The 18,107-nt window shown below is 45.3% G+C and overlaps 1 protein-coding gene across 2 annotated transcripts in view; it reads right to left on the bottom strand.

The window, feature by feature from the left end:
* Positions 1–289: 289 nt before the first annotated feature.
* Positions 290–18,107, bottom strand: part of LOC122785653 (glutamate receptor ionotropic, NMDA 2B) — a 119,006-nt gene continuing 101,188 nt past the window's right edge. For both annotated transcript variants that reach the window (XM_044051548.1, XM_044051549.1), the window contains 6 exons: positions 17,229–17,354; positions 14,629–14,858; positions 14,363–14,523; positions 13,313–13,500; positions 9,277–9,515; positions 290–5,178 (listed from right to left, as the gene is read on the bottom strand). In XM_044051548.1, coding sequence (XP_043907483.1) covers positions 2,929–5,178; positions 9,277–9,515; positions 13,313–13,500; positions 14,363–14,523; positions 14,629–14,858; positions 17,229–17,354 — 3,194 coding nt within the window. In that variant the 3' untranslated portion in view covers positions 290–2,928. The remainder of the gene's footprint in view (positions 5,179–9,276; positions 9,516–13,312; positions 13,501–14,362; positions 14,524–14,628; positions 14,859–17,228; positions 17,355–18,107) is intronic.

Raw genomic sequence — 18,107 nt, 5'->3', positions numbered from 1 at the left:
TCCTAAAACTAAACTCCCCCCGTTTATCACCAAACGTCTACACCTACAATAAATTATCCTCAAATTCCAACACTTCAGTGAAAATAAGGAAACAAAAGCATAATTCTTAACATAATCAGTACACTGACTGGTAAACTATCATAATGAAGTAAACATGAGATTGAAAGAAAATGAGGTTCAATTATATCACTTATGATTAGTAATATTGGTGTTAACTATATTTTGCATATTTTTTGTTTGTGTGTTTTTTTTTCCTTTTTATGAATTTTTCTTAGGGTTTTGTTTATTTCTTAAATTGCTGTAAAACATATTTAAAGTTACATCCTGTCTGTCTGTTTACTGTACAAAGTGAAAAGAGTTTTAAATATAGAATATTTACAAGGAAAAGATTGAACGCACGTACTAACGCTGACACTGATTGACGCTCACTCCCCATGTCGTGTTCCCGCTCCTTCTTATTTCCTCGTTATTTGGCCCCGTCCCTCTGTCTTACATCATCTTGCTGACAATGATTGACCTGAACACTCGAATATAAAAAAGTTCCAGAGATCCCAGTGTATTTATCGGGAGAGTCGCTAATAGGTTGGGTTTGTCCGCGGGGTGAATCTGTCTCATTTAAGGCTAACTTTATCAGTCTCACTTTCATATTAAGTTCACAGGCTGTTGAATTTATGGAGAGTGGTCAGCAGATTAGTGGTTAAAAAAATAGCTGTTGTCAGGTGTGATCTGCTTCCCTCCACACACACACACACACACACGCACACGCACGCACACACAACCATTACACTGGTGCATTTTGATGAGGGGATTCAATAGAAGTGTGCAGTGACAAAGATCACATTCGACACACTCCAGCAGCTCGGCGATCTCGGGCCAGCACTCCAGCACGACCTCCTGCAGCCCTTGAACTTCTGACACCGCCGGCTAATCCAACATCATAGACACTTCCTTATTCTGTACAGTAACACGATGAGTCATCGTCAGACAGTTGGAGGGGTGGGAGCGGGATGATGGGATGATAAGGCATGTCTACCGAGTGCCTGAACCTACACTGAGTAAAAAGGTCCTGTGCAATAAACGAGGCCTCTCCAACCGAAAAGACTGAACGTCATGAGTCAAAGCAGAAAAAGCCTGAAAGCTTTCACAAGATGGCCGCCTCCCTGACACCTTAAGTCAGCGTTCGAGAGGCCTCTCTCAAATAGACATCCTCCTCAGCGCCATTGTCACAGGGCAGCGACGCTCACGCCTCCCGCACATTGTTTCCTGTAGCAGTTAGCCGACTAAAGGACAGTGCATATATTGTCTGGGGAAAAAGAAACCTGTCTGCGATCGCGCGCCTCTCAGACTCCTTACATGAGCGGAAAAGTAATGCCGTCTGCGAGATACTAGTGAGAGGCCAAAGAAAGTAAGTGCCTGGTGACTATTGTTATGTAACCTGAATAAAACAAGTGGTCTAAAGGCTGCCGTGTTGTGAAGTGAGACCCATCGGTCAATCCGTGACAGTGGGACACGTCCTGAATACGAGCGCTTCATAAAAAGCGCTGCCCATACTTTGACATATGAAATTATTTCACAAAGTTATAAAACATCTCAACGGCAGCGTCGTCGTCGTCGTCTCAAGCCTGCTGTAAATGTTTACTGCAGTTTTGGCTCATGAGCGTGAAGAGGAAAACGCAGCAGCGGCGGCGACAGCAGCAGCGGCACGCCGGGTCCGTCCTGGTGCTGCCGCGTCCAGAGCCACGCGTAAACTGGAGGACACATCCACTGGAGACCGTTAAGGCACGTCCTTCCTCTCAGTATCTTCAGCTTGTGACAAAAATAAATAAAATAACGTGTTGTTCACAGTAACACACGTGCAAAGCGAGTGTGTGTTTGAGTTGAGTTGTGTGCACTTGATTTGTGATGTCTCTTGAAATGTCAAGTCGAGGATGTGCCGGCTCCAAGCGCGTCTGTGAGATCCTGTCGTTTTTCCACAAGGAGCAAATAAAGAAATGTGCATGGAGTAAAAAGAGTCAACAAAGAGAAAAAGAAAAGAAAAGAGAATGACTTAGTCTTTGAACAACAGAATAGCCTTGCTGCTGTCACCAGGAGCAAACTGAATACTAAAAACAGCAGTGAAAGATTCTAATAACAAGAAATGAAAGAAGAAAAAAGCTGTGTTATCATAAACAATACTAACATCATTATTCACAATGTCATCAATATTATTGTTGTTCTGATACCCTGTTTCTTTTTTCTATAAGAATATGTTATTATCATTTATGATTGTATTTCTCATAGCAAACAAGATCGGCTCTTTTGGCGTCAGGGATGAGGAGGATGAGGAGGAGGAGGAGGAGGAGGAGGAGGAGAGAGTGCACGACTAAGCTGTCTCCTTCCACTCGTCACCTCCTGTGTCACAGCTCTGGTAAACGTGACAATGTCTTCTTTCTGTGGTGACACAGGGGCAGATGGCCAGTTCACTTCTCTCTCTCTCTCTCTCTCTCCCTCCCTCCCTCCGCTCTCGCAGTCTTTCCTCAAAAGCACTCGGCGGGAGCTCTCCGACAGCTATCAAATAACACCAGGCTCACATGTCCGATATCAAACTAGGACGAGGTGTTGTCCCGCTGTGTTAATAACCGAGTCCGCTGACTTCTGCCTCACTGGAGGGTGAATCGATGGACTCGAGTCCGAACGTTAATTGACCATGTTAGGACACAAATGCAGAGTAGCTTTGGCCATTTCTGAGAGAGGGTTAACAATCCACACCTCCTCAGAGTGTCCTGTTTCATCTCTCGTGTCTGATATGATCCAGATGTGCAGTGTGTGTGTGAACAGCATCGTTTAAAATCATCCCTGATCTCTAAGCACTGGATCCCTCTCCTCCTCCTCCTCCTCCTGCGTTTGCCCTCGTCTGCTCCTCCTCCTCCTCCTCCATTACTTTTTCTTTCACACATCAGACTCAATACTGGAGAGTTTCTCGTACACATGGCCATTGCTTCCATTGAAGGGACGCGGGGGTCCGACCCCCAGCATGGAGCCGTGGTGGTTCATTCCACCAAGGCTGAGCTCTTTTGGGAACCGGGGTGCTACATTGGACACCACCCCGGCCGTGGCAGATGCTGGCAGATATGACGTCGTGCTCATCTGGCCCCTCAAGTCACTTCGGCTGTTTTTGGCAACTTGTTGCTGCTGCTGTTGCTTTTTCATGTAATATTGTTTGGCTCCGTGCATCAGACACTGGTCGTCACCAAAGGTGGGTATAAAGGGGTTTTGGTTTACCCGATCAGGGTAAAGAGATTTGGATAAAGAAAATGCTCCTCCACCTCCTCCTTCCATCAAAGACCTATCCCTGTCTCTCATGTCCCTCTCGCCCACGGAGCGGCGGTGGAGGCCCTCTCCACCTCTAAACAGGCCGAATGGTGAGCCAGGTCCTTTCCGGCCCTCACCTCCATAAAACAACGGATCCCTGTCCCTTTCCCGTTCTCTCTCCGATCCACCATGACGCTCAAATATGTGTGCGAAGGGGCTGGTGCCCTCCATGTAGCGTTCTTTCTCCTTCAAGCTAACGCTCCTGGGTGGGGGCAGCATCCCTCCCATGCCGGCGCCGCTCATGCCTCCACCCAGACCCCCCATCATACTTCCCATCCCACCTGACTCCTCTTTCTGAAGGTCAACAAATGCGTCGTACGAGTGCTGCCGCCGTAGTGGTTTGCCGAATCCTCCACTCTTCCTCCTCTGCTGGGCCTGAGATTGAGGGCCTGCGCCCATACCTCCTCCCCCACCTTGGCCTTCACCCATCTGTTCCAAGAGGTGGTTGTTGTCCTCGCTGATATCATAGAGGTTCCCTGTCTTTTTACAGCCCTCGCAGCGCATGCAGGTTGCAGAGCTGGGCCGGCTGTTTCCTCCGCCTGCCGAAGACCCGCAGCTCATACCACCACCATACCCACCCCCTCCTCCATGCATGGACATCTGCTTGCTCCCTCCTCCCCCGCTAGCCCGACAGTTCCTGCATTCCCACTCTCCCCCTGCCAACCCAGATCCTCCACCCTTTGAGTCAGACTTTTTGGGTTTACTCTTAAGAAAGTCATCCACTGGCACCAGAGCCCCCACACCCCCATCTCTATTCCTAGGGCCCTCGGTCAGGTCCACATGCTCCCACTGAGGGACGCCCTCCTTGGGCCGAAACTGGTCCAAATAAAAATCCCTAACACTCTCCTTTTCTCTGAAGAGATATGAATTGTCATCATTGTTTCCACCTCCTCCTCCTCCTCCTCCTCTCTTGCGTTCAGAGGGCAAAGGTGGTGGAGAGGCAGAGCGGTGGTTGTGGTAGTGGTGATGGCTGATGTGGTACGGTTTCCTCCTGTAGCCGAGCTCAATCTCGTCCAGCTCCCGTCTGGACTTGGCAGAGGCCGGCCTCTTTTTCAAGCTATCACGGTACTTTTTCCGCTTCTTGGCATTGCCCTCCAGGTTTCCATATGTAACAGTGTGCGTGGAAATGTCTGAGACATCTGAGCGTATATTCCCATCATCATCTCCTCTGCCTGGAATATAGCTGGGTCCAGGGATGTAGGTGGAACTGGAGAACTTCCCATACAGGTCTGGCAGGGCTCCTGTGAAGCCCTGGCCTGAGGGCGGAGTCTGCCCAGACAGCAAGTCAAACTTGCTCATGTTCCTGTGGGTCAGTGCAGAGCAGGGCTGCGTGGTAAAAATAGGGGCCACCCCACCACCGAGGCTGTCACAATCGAACATGCCGCCCTCCAGTGAACTGGCGCTGCCCAAACTGAGGGGCCTGTTGGGAGGAGGTCCGCTGAGCCCTGGAGTCGAGCCATGGTGATGCAGGTAATGGTCCTGGTACAGATTACTGTCCTTCATGTGGAGGTTGCCAAACGTCCTCTCCACCTCGCTGATGTAATCGCTGAACATGTTGTCTTCCGGTATATACGGCGGCTTGCAGTCCGAGTGGCCCGCCAAGCTACGCCGGTGTTCAGAGATGTCATAAACCGAGGATTCGCGACGGATGAAGTCCAGAGCACTGTGCGGCGAGCCGTTCACCCCTGAGAGCGAGGCCATGTTCTTGGCGGTGCGCAGCAGGCGCATGATGTTGGAGTGGGTGTTGTTCATGGTGGCGGACGGGGAGTTCAGTGCTGAACTGCTTTTCTCCTCTATCTGCACGCCGTGGATACAGCTGTAGATGCCCTGTGTGGTGGAAACAGATGAAATATTACTGAGTATGCAAATTAGTTATCAACATTATTGTATTCTCAAAATAAATGAATATTGCACCCCAGCATGGGTCAATGTCCACAGAGCTATTCCATTTATGCTAAAATGTATATATATGTATATATATATATATATACATATATATAAATTTCCAGAAGCGTTACCTGCCAACATGGCGGTGTGAGCACGCTGCATAACGTCTGGAGCTCTTAAAAACTATAACTTAAATAATGAAGATGTGATTGTTTTAGTCGGTGTGCGATAAAGTGAGACAGTATAAGAGAACCAGGGGGAACAGTGCAGCTGGACGGTGCATGATTGATAAAGGCAAAGATGCAATAAAAAAAAACAAACCCTGGTCAATACCGTTAATCAATGTGATTAGAATTCAGTCGAACCAAATCACCCAGCAGTTATTAAACACCTCAGTTCCACCTCAGCACCACCGGCCACAGCGCATTGAGAAAGGCTAAGCTAAAGAGACACGGGCAGAGCCCGTCAGTGACAGAAAGACAAACGGCCCCATTTGCATTCAGTGATGTACGATACAGTATTCAGATAAAAATGGATGTAGAGAGGAGAGCAAACCAGGCATGACAGATGGGGACGGTAAAGGATCAGATCAATTACAAACAATGATTTTACTCAGTTTTCCTGCACATCTGTGGACGGCTGTGGAAACCGAGTGTTTCTTCCCCCTGTAATACAGCAGCTGACCTCAGCCTTGCTCGCCAATGCAGAGGTCAGCACTGTGTCAAGAGGTGAGGGGTCAGCGGCCATCAAATCTTCTTCTGCTCTTAGGCAATGACTCCAGGCCATTCTCTTCCTTTTATCCACTAAAATGACATGTTGACCCCAGGTTGTCCTCTCCCAAGCCGCTCGTTTCTGCTCGTTAATTAGCTTCATGGACAGTGGCTGAAAAAAATAAATAAATAAAAAGGCCTTCATCCCTTACTCTGGTTTTTATAGATAATGTTATTGCTCCTTTCAATTTCACAGTCTGTTAACAGCCAAGTATGTAAAGCTTGATAGAGGCCAAACCTAAGAGAGGTTAACACAAATACAAAATGACTCAACGACATTTGAGAACAAACATTACAGGGTTAAACTAAGCACCATCTTTCAATGTTTAGCCGTTTTTATGCACGGTTCTTTTTTTCTTCCCTCCATAATTACATCATTTGTCAGCACTTCATCTCTTCTTTTTTTTTTTCTTTCTTTCTTTTATTGTCCTGGTCACACTCCACCTGTGGCTGAAGCCGAATTTTTCCCCCTCTCTGTGAGACCTATTACAGTCATGGTCCGCATGTGCAGCATTTAAGTGCTTCCCCCTCAGACACACGCACACAAGCAACGATCAGGAATTAAAAGTCAATACGGTAGTGGATCAAATCGTAAAAGATTTCACGATTCACACATTTGTGGCCTGAAGGTTCCTAAAAATGTTCAATCTGCAGCAAAAATCTATATGTGATTACACTAGTACAGAAAGGCAGGAAATCACCAAATACTGTAACTGGCTGTGCTGTTTGAACCACTGTATACAGAGAGGGTAATCTACTTACTACTAGCTTATGCTTTAATACTGCCTATGTGCAGTCTAAGCATATGGGGCTACATGCACATTACTGTAGTGAAGTGAGGGCTGAGAAATCAATATAATTAATTTGTTTCAGGTGAGACGCGGACAAGCAGGTAGTGAAGGGAGAGCAGCTCGCTAAGCTGCTGAGCTTAGGAGAAAACGAAGCCATGACCAAAAGCCACGTGACTGACACCAAACATGACAGATGTCTCATTTTTACAGTGCTTAGCTTAAACGTTAATTGCAGCAATAACAATAAAGTTTATTGGATTACGCTGTGAAATTAAAAACAACAACAACAAAAAATGGAATAAATCTGAGTAGCAGCACAAGAGGGGAAAAAAATGGAAGAAAATGGAAGAAAATAGCCGTGGCTGGAGAGAAAAGGCCTGAGTAAATTAGAAGGAGACAATGTGGTGCTGGGGCCGAGGACTGCGGAAAGATAATAAACGATAATTGCCGCTGTTGTGGTTCTCGGAATGCGAAAGCCCTGTGCTACATATGCAAATGAGCTGTGTCAGTGAATATTTCTCGTGAATATTTTAACATAGTGAATCACTTGGCTTTATTTGTGGACAAAAAGTGTCCATTTATGTTGTCACATTGTCACATTGCAAATGAGAGCAATCACTGAATGTTACGCGAAGCATAATTGCTCCCAGATCCAGTTCACACACACATTATAATGGTGTAATGATCAAAAACAACACCAAGCGGCCTGTCGCTGGAAATGAGAAGTCAACTGACATTTCAGCAACTGGTCTTTTATGCTCCAGCAGCACAAACACGCACACGGACATGCACACACAACTATAAACAAGGCAACAGCGACAACATAAAATTAACACCATACAAAATAATCAAAGTTGGGCACTGGAGCGTACTATTACCACAGAGAGGGGGAAATGTTGTAGACGTTTTTTTTTTTTTCTCTGCAGCCTTGGTTTCTTGGTACAAGCAGCCCTGACGCCGTATCAGCACATCAAATGGAGGGAGGGAGCAGCAGTGTGATGCTCTCTGCCGTAAATTAGCCACGCGGTTTAGCCTGCAGCGGTTCACCTTCAGAGGCACGCAGTGAATTACACCGGAGCCATGTCAAAACAATTGGAATGCAAATCAAATACCTTGGGGGTGACTTTGGTCTCCTGGGATCCAGTAATCTACCCCCTCTGGTTCTGTGGCTGATTTTAGTTGAGTGAAATATTGATTTCGGCTCAACCTTTTGTAAATATTTACCCCACAGATGTCAGAAAGACCTAGAGTAAGCGTCTGAACAAAAGGAGAAAGCGCGTACATGTAGACGTGTGGGAGTGGTTTGGTTCATTTTGGTTGTTATGCACATTCTCAGCATCAAAAGCTGAATCAGCGGAAAATGTGACAGGCTTTTCTGACACGGATGATTCGGTGATTCTGAGGTTAATTGGGCAATTATTATTTCATACCCCGCTAATTTACTGTTTACAACAATAATAACAACACAAGTTAGGTACACGTTTTATGTGTTTTCTGACGGTTACTGGTCTTTGAAACGGATGAAGCTCATTTCAGGCCCAGTTTCTTCATACATAAAGTCTGCAAATGGACAACTAGAAAAAGGAAACGCAATACTTGCTGAGCAAATGTGTGTGTCTAAAGACTTCCCTCGCTAAATCCCCACAGGACTGTTTGTTTCTTCAACGCTGTCAATCAAAAACTGGTTCCGCCTTTCAGACAGTTCCTCCAATAATCAAGCAGAAGCCCAGCATCCATGCCCGCCCATCCCTTCATCCACTGTCGTGGAAGCTGAGCTTCCCTGGAAGTGACATTTTTGCCGCATTTGTCCCGATCACCGTCGAGTGAAAAAAAAACCTATTCTGTGTCGTCCCATGGAGAACAGCTGAAGCTGAGCTTCAAGTGGTTTTAATGCGGAGGCTGCTACGGGAACACAAACATCTTAAACATTATCAGCACATAGTACATTAGTATACATCTCTGTGCTGACTGCCACTGAGATTAAGGCAGTCCGGGTTAACCTGCACTGACTCCACGTCTTAATCCAAGCAATTGAAACTAAACACAGCTAAGCCTGACTACTCTATGTACAGGACGCAAAAAAAAAAGAAATCACTTTTCGTTTTAATGTTGGCAATGACGGTGGCGTAGTTACTCGAAACCATATGGAATGTTACACAGAGAGTTGTTATTCATATCAGCTGCGGCACAATTTGGAAAGTGTGCCAGGTAGTAAAAGTGTGATACTTCCAGACGTATGTTTAATTTCGATGCTTGGAAACACACGCAAGGTGTGAAGTGTGTCACGACTAATGTGCTGTATTGGCACTATGAATCGCTCAATCAGAATATGTGGGAGAAGTCCTCTCAAGATGATCAGCGCTTTCCAGTGGAGGGTCTCCAACAGTGGGCTCCTGTGGGTGTGTTTGCTTGTAACTCACATACAGACGGACACTTATGTGCACATGTACATAAACTACTCTGTTGTAATTCCTCACCCTGCTAATGGAGAAGACGAAGCCGGGCTGGCCGGAGCAGACGCCCATGAAGCAGAAGCGAAGCTGCCAGTAGAACCAGTGCTCACAAATGAAGGTGATGAGTGACAGGGCCATGGCGGCGCCGAGCATGTAGAAGACGCCCGCCATGTTGTCCACGTCCAGCTGACTGGACATCACCTCGTTCTTCTCATGGTGGCAGATCCCCGTCAGCCACAGGGACTCCAGCTCCTCCATCTCACCTGCATGAGGGGGAACGCAGTGAAACGGCAGGGGAGAGCGAGACGATGACAGAGGAAGAGGATGAGGGGGGGAAACAGATGGTACGGAGGGCAAAGGAGGCAGCGAGAGGTGGGCAGGAAGGAGGGACGGTTAAGAGTCGCAGGAAGTGGGATGAAAATAAGTCATGACATGAATGAAGAGGAGAGGACCCAGTTTATAATTTAAATGGCAGGGAGAGGAAATAAAGAAAGGAGGGTGAAAAATGGAAGAAATATTAAATGGGAAGGAGGATATGATGTAACAACAGTGTGAGTATTGGAGGACACAAGGGATGAAGAAATGATGCAAGAGAAGGTGAGAGGAGGAGAGGGCAGTGAAATACAGCTCTGTATTTTGCTTCACAGTCTACACACATACATGTTCATTTCACTTATCTGATTTACTCTCATCTCTGTGAATAAGTGTCTGTCTGGGTCGGGTTTTTTTTGTAAGTAAATTGTGAAAAACAAGTGGTCGCATGCGTAAGCGTGTGCGTCTGGTGCCGTCCCTGAGCCACCGGTCTCTTTGTGGGTCACCTTCTGCTTCATCGCGAGTTGTTCTCTATCAAAGCAGACTGTGGCAGGACAAGTGTCGCTTAATTAATCATACATTCAGCCGCTGTCGCCGCGTGTCACCGTGACTCTTGTACCGCAGCGATGGCTGGCCTCTGAACAACAACACGGAGCTCAGCGGCATACAAACTCGAGCTGAGACACTGCACGCACACACACACACACACACACACAGAACGACCTTTTGTCAGATCTCCTAATAAATGATAACTGCTTCCGTTTGGGGAACATTTAGATGTGACCGTAAAGGGTTTCATTGTTGACACCGTGTCTGTACTCACTGATACTCACTGAAAAAAGTGAGCATCAATAAATGTTAGCACAGAAATGAGCTTTCTTGATTACAGGGATAAGATAAGATAGATAAGATAGTCCTTTATTTGTCCCGCAGAGTATCTAAGTTGTTTTAAACCAAATTAATTGAATGTTCATTTTCTATGCTACGCACAACTGCATCAGTGTCCATCGGCCTGTTCCAGAGATTTAACACCAGTGTTTGGCAGCAAGACTCAGTTCCCTAACACTAAAAGTGAAGCCGCTAATGGAATCCAGCCATTGTGTATTTCATTACTTACACTTTACACTTGAGCTTTTGTTAAATATATAGAATGTAACACTTCAGCATTACAACATCTAAAAACAGCACGACTCTACTTCCACAGGCCAAAATGTTTCCAACACTCACAATCGACCATTTGCAAACTGCCTATGAACCATCAGAGTAAGGAAGGAAACATTCAGTTCTGCCATTTCTTTTGTTGTTTCCTTCATTCACTGTATGAATGTATCACTCATGAATCACGAGCACTCGTCTCCCTTTGCTGCACACTCTCTCTCACGACAAGACAATTCCCATGATAACACACTCTGCTTCCCGATGTCATCAAACGAGGTCTTTTGGTATCGTATTGATTGAGAGACACCTAGTGGCACAAATTACATACTGAGTGAGTTTAAAATATATGTGAAAATCACTTCTATGGTGTCCGATGCAACAGGTTCGGGATGAACACCGTCCCCGTGGGCAAACAGCCACGTGAGACTTTCCATTCAGCAGCTCCATCACCAATCGCGGCTGCAGTTTCCTTTTTTTTTTTGTGACTTCCGTGATATATTTCTCACTCATGTCCGCGTCAAATGACACAGACTGCCTTTCAGCCTTCATATGAGGCCAACGGGGCTCTCCACGTGAGTCTCATCACTTTCTAGGTCACCAGGAGGGGAGAGGATGGAGAGGCGTGGCAAAGTAACATTGAAATCCTGAGACAGGGTTTGCTCGGCTCCCGAATATGAATCCTGTTGCTGTGGCACAGGGGAATGTTAGAGTGAGTGAGTGAGCCAACCCATATTCACACATACACAAGTGTATACACAAAAATATACGTACTTTTTTTGAAATTTGACAACATAGATAATCAAACTTATAGTCAAAACAACCATACACACAACAACTGAACTGACTGTATGTAGGCTGGTAAAAACAAATGTGTCACATGTCTTTATCTGACACACAAAATACACCCTTCCTGCTCACACACACACTCATTTCAGAGGCCTGACCCATATTCACATGTACATGTGCAAACACACAAAGTGTTGAAATACACCGGGAGCTATGCTGGCACCCCTAACTGGGACACACTATAGTGGGCCCCGCCCCCCCCCACCGGAGGGCCCTTGGTTCAGGACGGACAAAACAGGCTGGACTGTTACTAAAAACCTTGTGATGATACACAGACATACGTGCGTGTGCACAGACACACACACACACACACACACACACTGTCCATTACCTGTTCTGATTTGAGCTGTATATCAAGACAAGGCTTCGTGACTGTTAAGGTCGATAAAAGGAACCGTTGTCAGTGACATCTTGACTTATTTACAGTGATTTTTTTTTTTTTTTTTTTGCTTGAAACCCATAAAGCATGTGCTACGTGTTTAATTTCACTCCCTGCTCCACCTGTACCTGACAGGAATGAAGCGCATTTCAAAAGTGCCAGCCCACTAAAGGCGAAGCGTGACCATAAAGCACCGGGGCCCAATGGCGGCGCTAAATCTCAACTTAGATTTCCAGCAGCACCTTTTGTCTCCGTTGTTGATGTATGACAGTGAAGGATAACTGTGCGTTTGACCCACAGAACCAACTTCACTTTAAAATTCATGTGTCTGATACTCGTGAAGTGAAGGCCGACCCATAAACTACAGTACAGGTCCCACAAGTCCAACGGGGAAGGGCCAAAAAAAACACTAAGGGGCAAATGATCGAATAATGTTTCATTTTCTTAATCCTTAATAAGACGTACAAAAATAATACACATGGTTTAAAGGAAGGAGACGCGTAAAGAGTGCCTGATTGCGTATTCTGATGTAGGTGCAGGTGAAAGCACCCGCCTGGTTTGCAATGGTGTAATCCAGTTGTCGATATTTATTAATGTTTCCTGATGACAGAATATCTGATAAAGGATAAAGGGAGGTCCACTGTCTGCACATCTGTGAGTTGTATGTGATTACAAGGCTTCTTCTTGTACTCGAGGACATTTCAGTGACTAACCTGAGCCTCTTTCACACTACAATTAATGAGTATTTGGGGATTTGTGAACCCAGGTGAACATGCTGAAAAGGAAAATGTGATTAAATATAATCCACGTTGTCAGTGAAACAACACCGGCACCATGGATAATACTACGGTTACTGTTTTGTACCTTTTACTTTGGATGAATGTGGGTCTTAGTGTTGTGCCAGAATTAGCATTACTGCCATAAATGAAGCGGATGAAGATAACGGGCATGTTCACCCAGCTCTGACACTCCCACTAATGCTGATCATAACCAAAGCCGATATGTCAATTGCAGTCATTTTGACCCGAAAGTGAACGCTGTCTAAACCTGTTGAAACACAGAATTAGGGTACAGGTGACAGGTAGAGGAGAAACTAACTGTAGCCAAAGTCAGTGACGTAAGAGCACAGCGGGGAAAACAAGCTGGACTTATCCAGTTTGCTGTGGGGTAACCATTAAGACGTCTGGCTCTGTTTTCGCTTCTCTGCTGAAGTTTAATGTGATCTCAGTGACTGATCTGGTGCATGTCTGAGTAATTAAATACACAACTCATTGCATCAACACAACTGCTGCATACATAACGGGGGCCTGTGCCCGGTGAGTGCATGACACTGTGCAGCATCTATAAATAAAGACTCTATCTCACCGTCTCCAAAGAGCTGCAGGATGGCCAGGTCCACGTGTCTCTTCCAGAGCGACTCCTTCTGAATGGCGATGCCGTATCCCGTGGTGGCAAAGATGTAGCCGCTGCCAATGGTCACCAGCTTGCAGCCCTCGTCCCTGCCAGCCATGTAGTTCAGTACGGCGGCGTCATAAATGAAAGCGTCTAGTTTGCTAATGAAAGAGAAAGAAAGAGAGAGAGAGAGAGAGGGAAAGATAGGTTACAATTAATTAGCACTTAGGAGTCAGACATCACTGCTACAACATTCCAATTAACCTGCTAAATAGCACTAAGCTGCTGATAAGTGTAATAGACTTCCACTTGGTTTGCCAAAGGCTGGAGTTGGCACACAGACGGGCGGAAAAGGCACACTCAACAAAAACTGAAGAGGGGGAGTAAAAGTATTATTGGAGGTTTTTCAGCTACAATATGTTTCCACATGAGGACAAGTGGGGAAGGTACAAACACGGCACTTATTTAGTATTTAAAGCCATTTTCCTACAATTAGCAGCGTATATTTTAGTATATAATAAAATACAACAACCTTTTAATCTTCCTGTAATTTAAGGGTGCTGTCTGTGTCCTGCTATTGATTCCACCACTCCCCCTAAACGTGGCCTGGAGGCATAAAAGTAACATCTAATAATAATAATAATAATGATCATTTATAACTCAAAATACCAATCGAAGATGTTTCAAACTCTGATACTTTGTTTTGTCAATCTGCTTTTGTACTAAATGGCAACCGAGCGTGATATTACCTACTGTATAAGAATCTAAGTTCCCATTTTGAAGCACTGAGATTTGTGATTTTGGCCGGCACCACGTTGAGGTTTTGCAACTAGAAATTCGTAGACTGAACACCTATTAGACGACACCAGCTGTCAGTTACACCGGTGTCCACCCATACGTGCCGCGCTGTGCTGCGAGTTTCCTCTGGGAGCATCACTTTCAGACTTTCATTCAAATGGACCAGCAGAGTTGCTGCAAGACGATGTCTACTTATATTTCTAATTAAAGTACAGATGTACTCACCCAGCCTTGAGACTCTGCAGGGCCTCATTGACGTTTCTCTGATGGAACTTGGTCATGTAGGAGTGCATTTCTGGATAGTTGTTCCTAATGTTCCTCTCTGTACTCCCGTTTGGGACGGTGCCAAACCGAAATGGAGGCGAAAAGTCATTGGGACTCTGGAACTAAACAGAGAGGACGGGAGCAATTCAGACATTACATCTATTTTGCAAATAAATGACAGGTACAAATGAGTAAAAAAGAGGACAGGATATAATTAATCATCATACCTTTTTGTCCGAGAGACCCGATACCTGGTCCACGTATTCCTCCTGGATCATGAAGGCGGCCAGATTGGCAGTGTACGAGGCCAGGAAGATGACAGCAAAGAAGGCCCACACTGACACCATGATCTTACTGGTGGTGCCTTTGGGGTTCTGCACCGGCACAGAGTTGTTGAAGACCAGACCCCACAGCAGCCAGATGGCCTTACCGATGGTGAAGGACGGACCATGAGGCTCTGAAAGACGAATCAAAGAATGTCCTTGTCTTGTAATGCTGTGTGCGATACACAGATGGGCTATACTTTTACTGGTGAGTTGTTGACTATTATTATTATTACATTTCGGCGGATTTATATGCTCAGGTGTTGTGCACTATCCCTGCAATAAGGTGCAATGAGGTGGTGAGTCACACGTATGGACACTTCAGGAGCTGTATTTTCTGATGCTGTTCATATATGCACTGCATTAGCCCAACTGATACCACGAGAAACACCTAATGCTACAGAATTGAATCAAATGATCCTACTGTTAATCAGTGTTTATCAGGACCCACGTTTTAAAGACGACGCACTGTTGTGAAGGGAAAAATGCAACAGCTATGTTGCTCACGCAGCCACAGATACACGCACACAGACACATTTTTAGTAGGTACTGCACTCGCTTGACAAAATACATCTCCCTGTAAATCAACACAAAAACCTGAACATTACAGACTCCATGAGGGAGTGAGAGTTAAAGAACTGACGTTTGAGATGTTGTTGTTGTTGTTGTTTTCAGTCAGGATCTGTACAGAGTCAGTTCATCCGTGAGCTGACAGAGGACTGATTCATCGCGGCCATTATGCTGTGATAAGCAGTTGGTTTGTGATGTTTGAGTGGGTATGTGTGAGTGTGTGAGACAGCAAGACAGAGGATGAGTGCGAGCATGTGGGTGTACATTGTTGCTGCATGAGGCTTTTGTTCATGGACAAATCCAACTTGATCGAGCCAAATGTCTCCTGCGCGAAGTTCTGCACAAAGGTCGGTTTGGGTAAACATTTCATTAATGTGTAGACAAGGCGGTTGTGCTGTGGCGCCAAATTATTTGAGCCCAAACTTCGATCCAAGCTCTTCATGATGTCAAACCTCCCGCCGTGCTACAAGCAGTTAAAAAAGAGGAGAGACACACACACAGACGAGAGCAGTGCTTCAGGGAGGTGGGCTACATCTTCTTCAGAGCATGAAGAGAGGATGAGAAGACAGCCACTGTCTATAAATAGCCACATCACACACAGAGATTTTGATTCTCATCTTTTTTGGATAAGGAGATCCAACACAACAACACAAATAAAAAAACAAGTCCCTTTGCTGTCAGAGCTGACATGTAGTTTTGGAAAATATGAAACTGATTGTCCACTGTGGTGGGAGCAGTGCGAGAATCCAAAGAAGAGAGACACTCCTGTAAACGAGGCAAATAAAGAGCAGCGAGGAGGAGGAGGAGGAGACGAGAATGGAGTCACTGGGTCAGTGAGGACTTCAGGTGGAGGGTGTCGTGTTTGTATTATGTCCATGTCTCTGTCAGTTTGTACAAGATGATCCGTGGTGAGTGGTACTGTCACGGCCAGAGAGCGTTCAACTGCAAGGATTCTGTACCTGTGCTCGTCTGTTTGGAGCCTCTGCAGGACTGAACTGCCTGTTGCCATGTTCTCTGAATACTTTGGATCCTCAGTCGCAAAATTCTTTCGCAAAAATTGGATTATTTCATGTTTTTTTTTTTTTTGCTTCTGTGAATGTCAGAATTCTGTGCACTTGCATCACAAATACTTGGCTACACCGGACTCCGTAATTTCACAATCAGGTTTGTTTCTTTGCCAAAATAATTGTGCCGCTTCCATGTGCATGACTTTCATTTTGGCTGTTAAACATCCGTCCACATCCAAAATACGTAGAAGACCAAAAACATTATATCGACGAGCAACAGACTCCGCTAAGTGTTGGGTCTGGAACCAACGGAAAAATTGTGGAGGAAAGTGAAGTCTCTGGTATTTGCGTTGGTTATTGTTTGTGATTTTCATCCTCACTATTCATCAAAACACAATCGCAGTCTCCTACACAATAAGCACATTTGTTTTTTTGGCAAGTGTGTTAAACATGGTGGGTGGTTTGGGCATGAAAAGCACGAAAGGATTCAATATTCCACCTTGATCTGTTGACCATTACGCTGCTGCTTGACTTTGATCAGGATGGCTGGTTTGTGTTGGCAGAGTTGTTTCACTGTTTTGCGGATAAATGTAAAAGAATTTGACAGCAGATAGCTTCTTCATCCTTTTTTTCTTCTTTTTTTTTTTACCAAATGGACAAAATAAAATGACATAAGCCTAACTACAGTAAAACTTCAAGCCTATGTTGTTGCAAAGGTAAAATGTCACAGCTAGATTCCACCTCGAACCATTAGACGTGGGACATGAGAGAAGCAACACGACTAAAACACAAACTAAATAAATAAATAAATCAATCCAAGGGCTGCATTCATTTGCATTTATATCTTTAAACAGTAGCGCAGGTATCATCCCTGTGTCCGTGTGAGTGAGTGTGTGTGAGTGTGTGTGGTGATCTAAGGCCTCTCACCTCTGCCGTCAGCCAGACAGCGGTTGTAGCCCACAGGGCTGAAGTACTCGAATATAAACACAGCCACTGCTGACACCAGCAAGAGCATCACAAACATCATCACCCACACATCCGCACTGAAGGGCTCTGGAGAGGAGAGAGAGGGAGGGAGGGAAAGATGAAGAGGGAAAAGGGAGTGGAGAGGGTGAGACAGAGAGAGGGAGGGAGTGAGGATGGACAGAGAAGATGGAGAAGAAGCGAGGAGAAAGATGAGAAATAGTGAGAAAGGCAGGGAGAGAGATGCAAATGCAGCACCAGATTGAGAAGAGAATATTAGAGTGAGAAATAGAGTAGGAGTAGGAGATATTAGAGATGAGAGGGCAAAGAGACATGGAGGGAGTAGAAAAGAGAATGAATTAGCGGTTAGCCATATTATCGTGTACTTCAGTGTAACACCAAATGCATTACAACTCAGTTTTAACCACTTGGTGTGTTCTCTGTATCACTTTTTGACCAAATTAAGAAACGAAAAATGGACGTCAACCTGACGCTGAACTGACAGTCTACAGTCAACAGAGCTGACACAAAGACATACATGACTGTGAGATTATCAGATTATCATACAGAATCAGTATGATTAAAACCAGTACTCCATGTTTGTCTGGGTCCTCCACCTGTAGTGACTCTCCTGCAAATTCTAATTCCATTCTGTTCAAGTGCAGCCGCTACTGTGAGCTTGGTCTGGTTCATCCTTAGGTTTTCTGTGGTAATGAATTATCCTAGTCCAAGTGTGGACAGCGCGGGTGATCAATTGTCTTTGTTTTGATTTGATTCTTAGTTTAATTCAGTTCAGTGAAATGTAAGCAGGTCCCTGGTTTTGGATCCTTGTTAATGACATTT

This window comes from Solea senegalensis, linkage group LG19, assembly GCF_019176455.1.
Source record: "Solea senegalensis isolate Sse05_10M linkage group LG19, IFAPA_SoseM_1, whole genome shotgun sequence".
NCBI lineage: Eukaryota > Metazoa > Chordata > Actinopteri > Pleuronectiformes > Soleidae > Solea > Solea senegalensis.
Note: the sequence above shows the minus strand (reverse complement) of the source record. Positions and strands in the feature narration are given on the sequence as shown.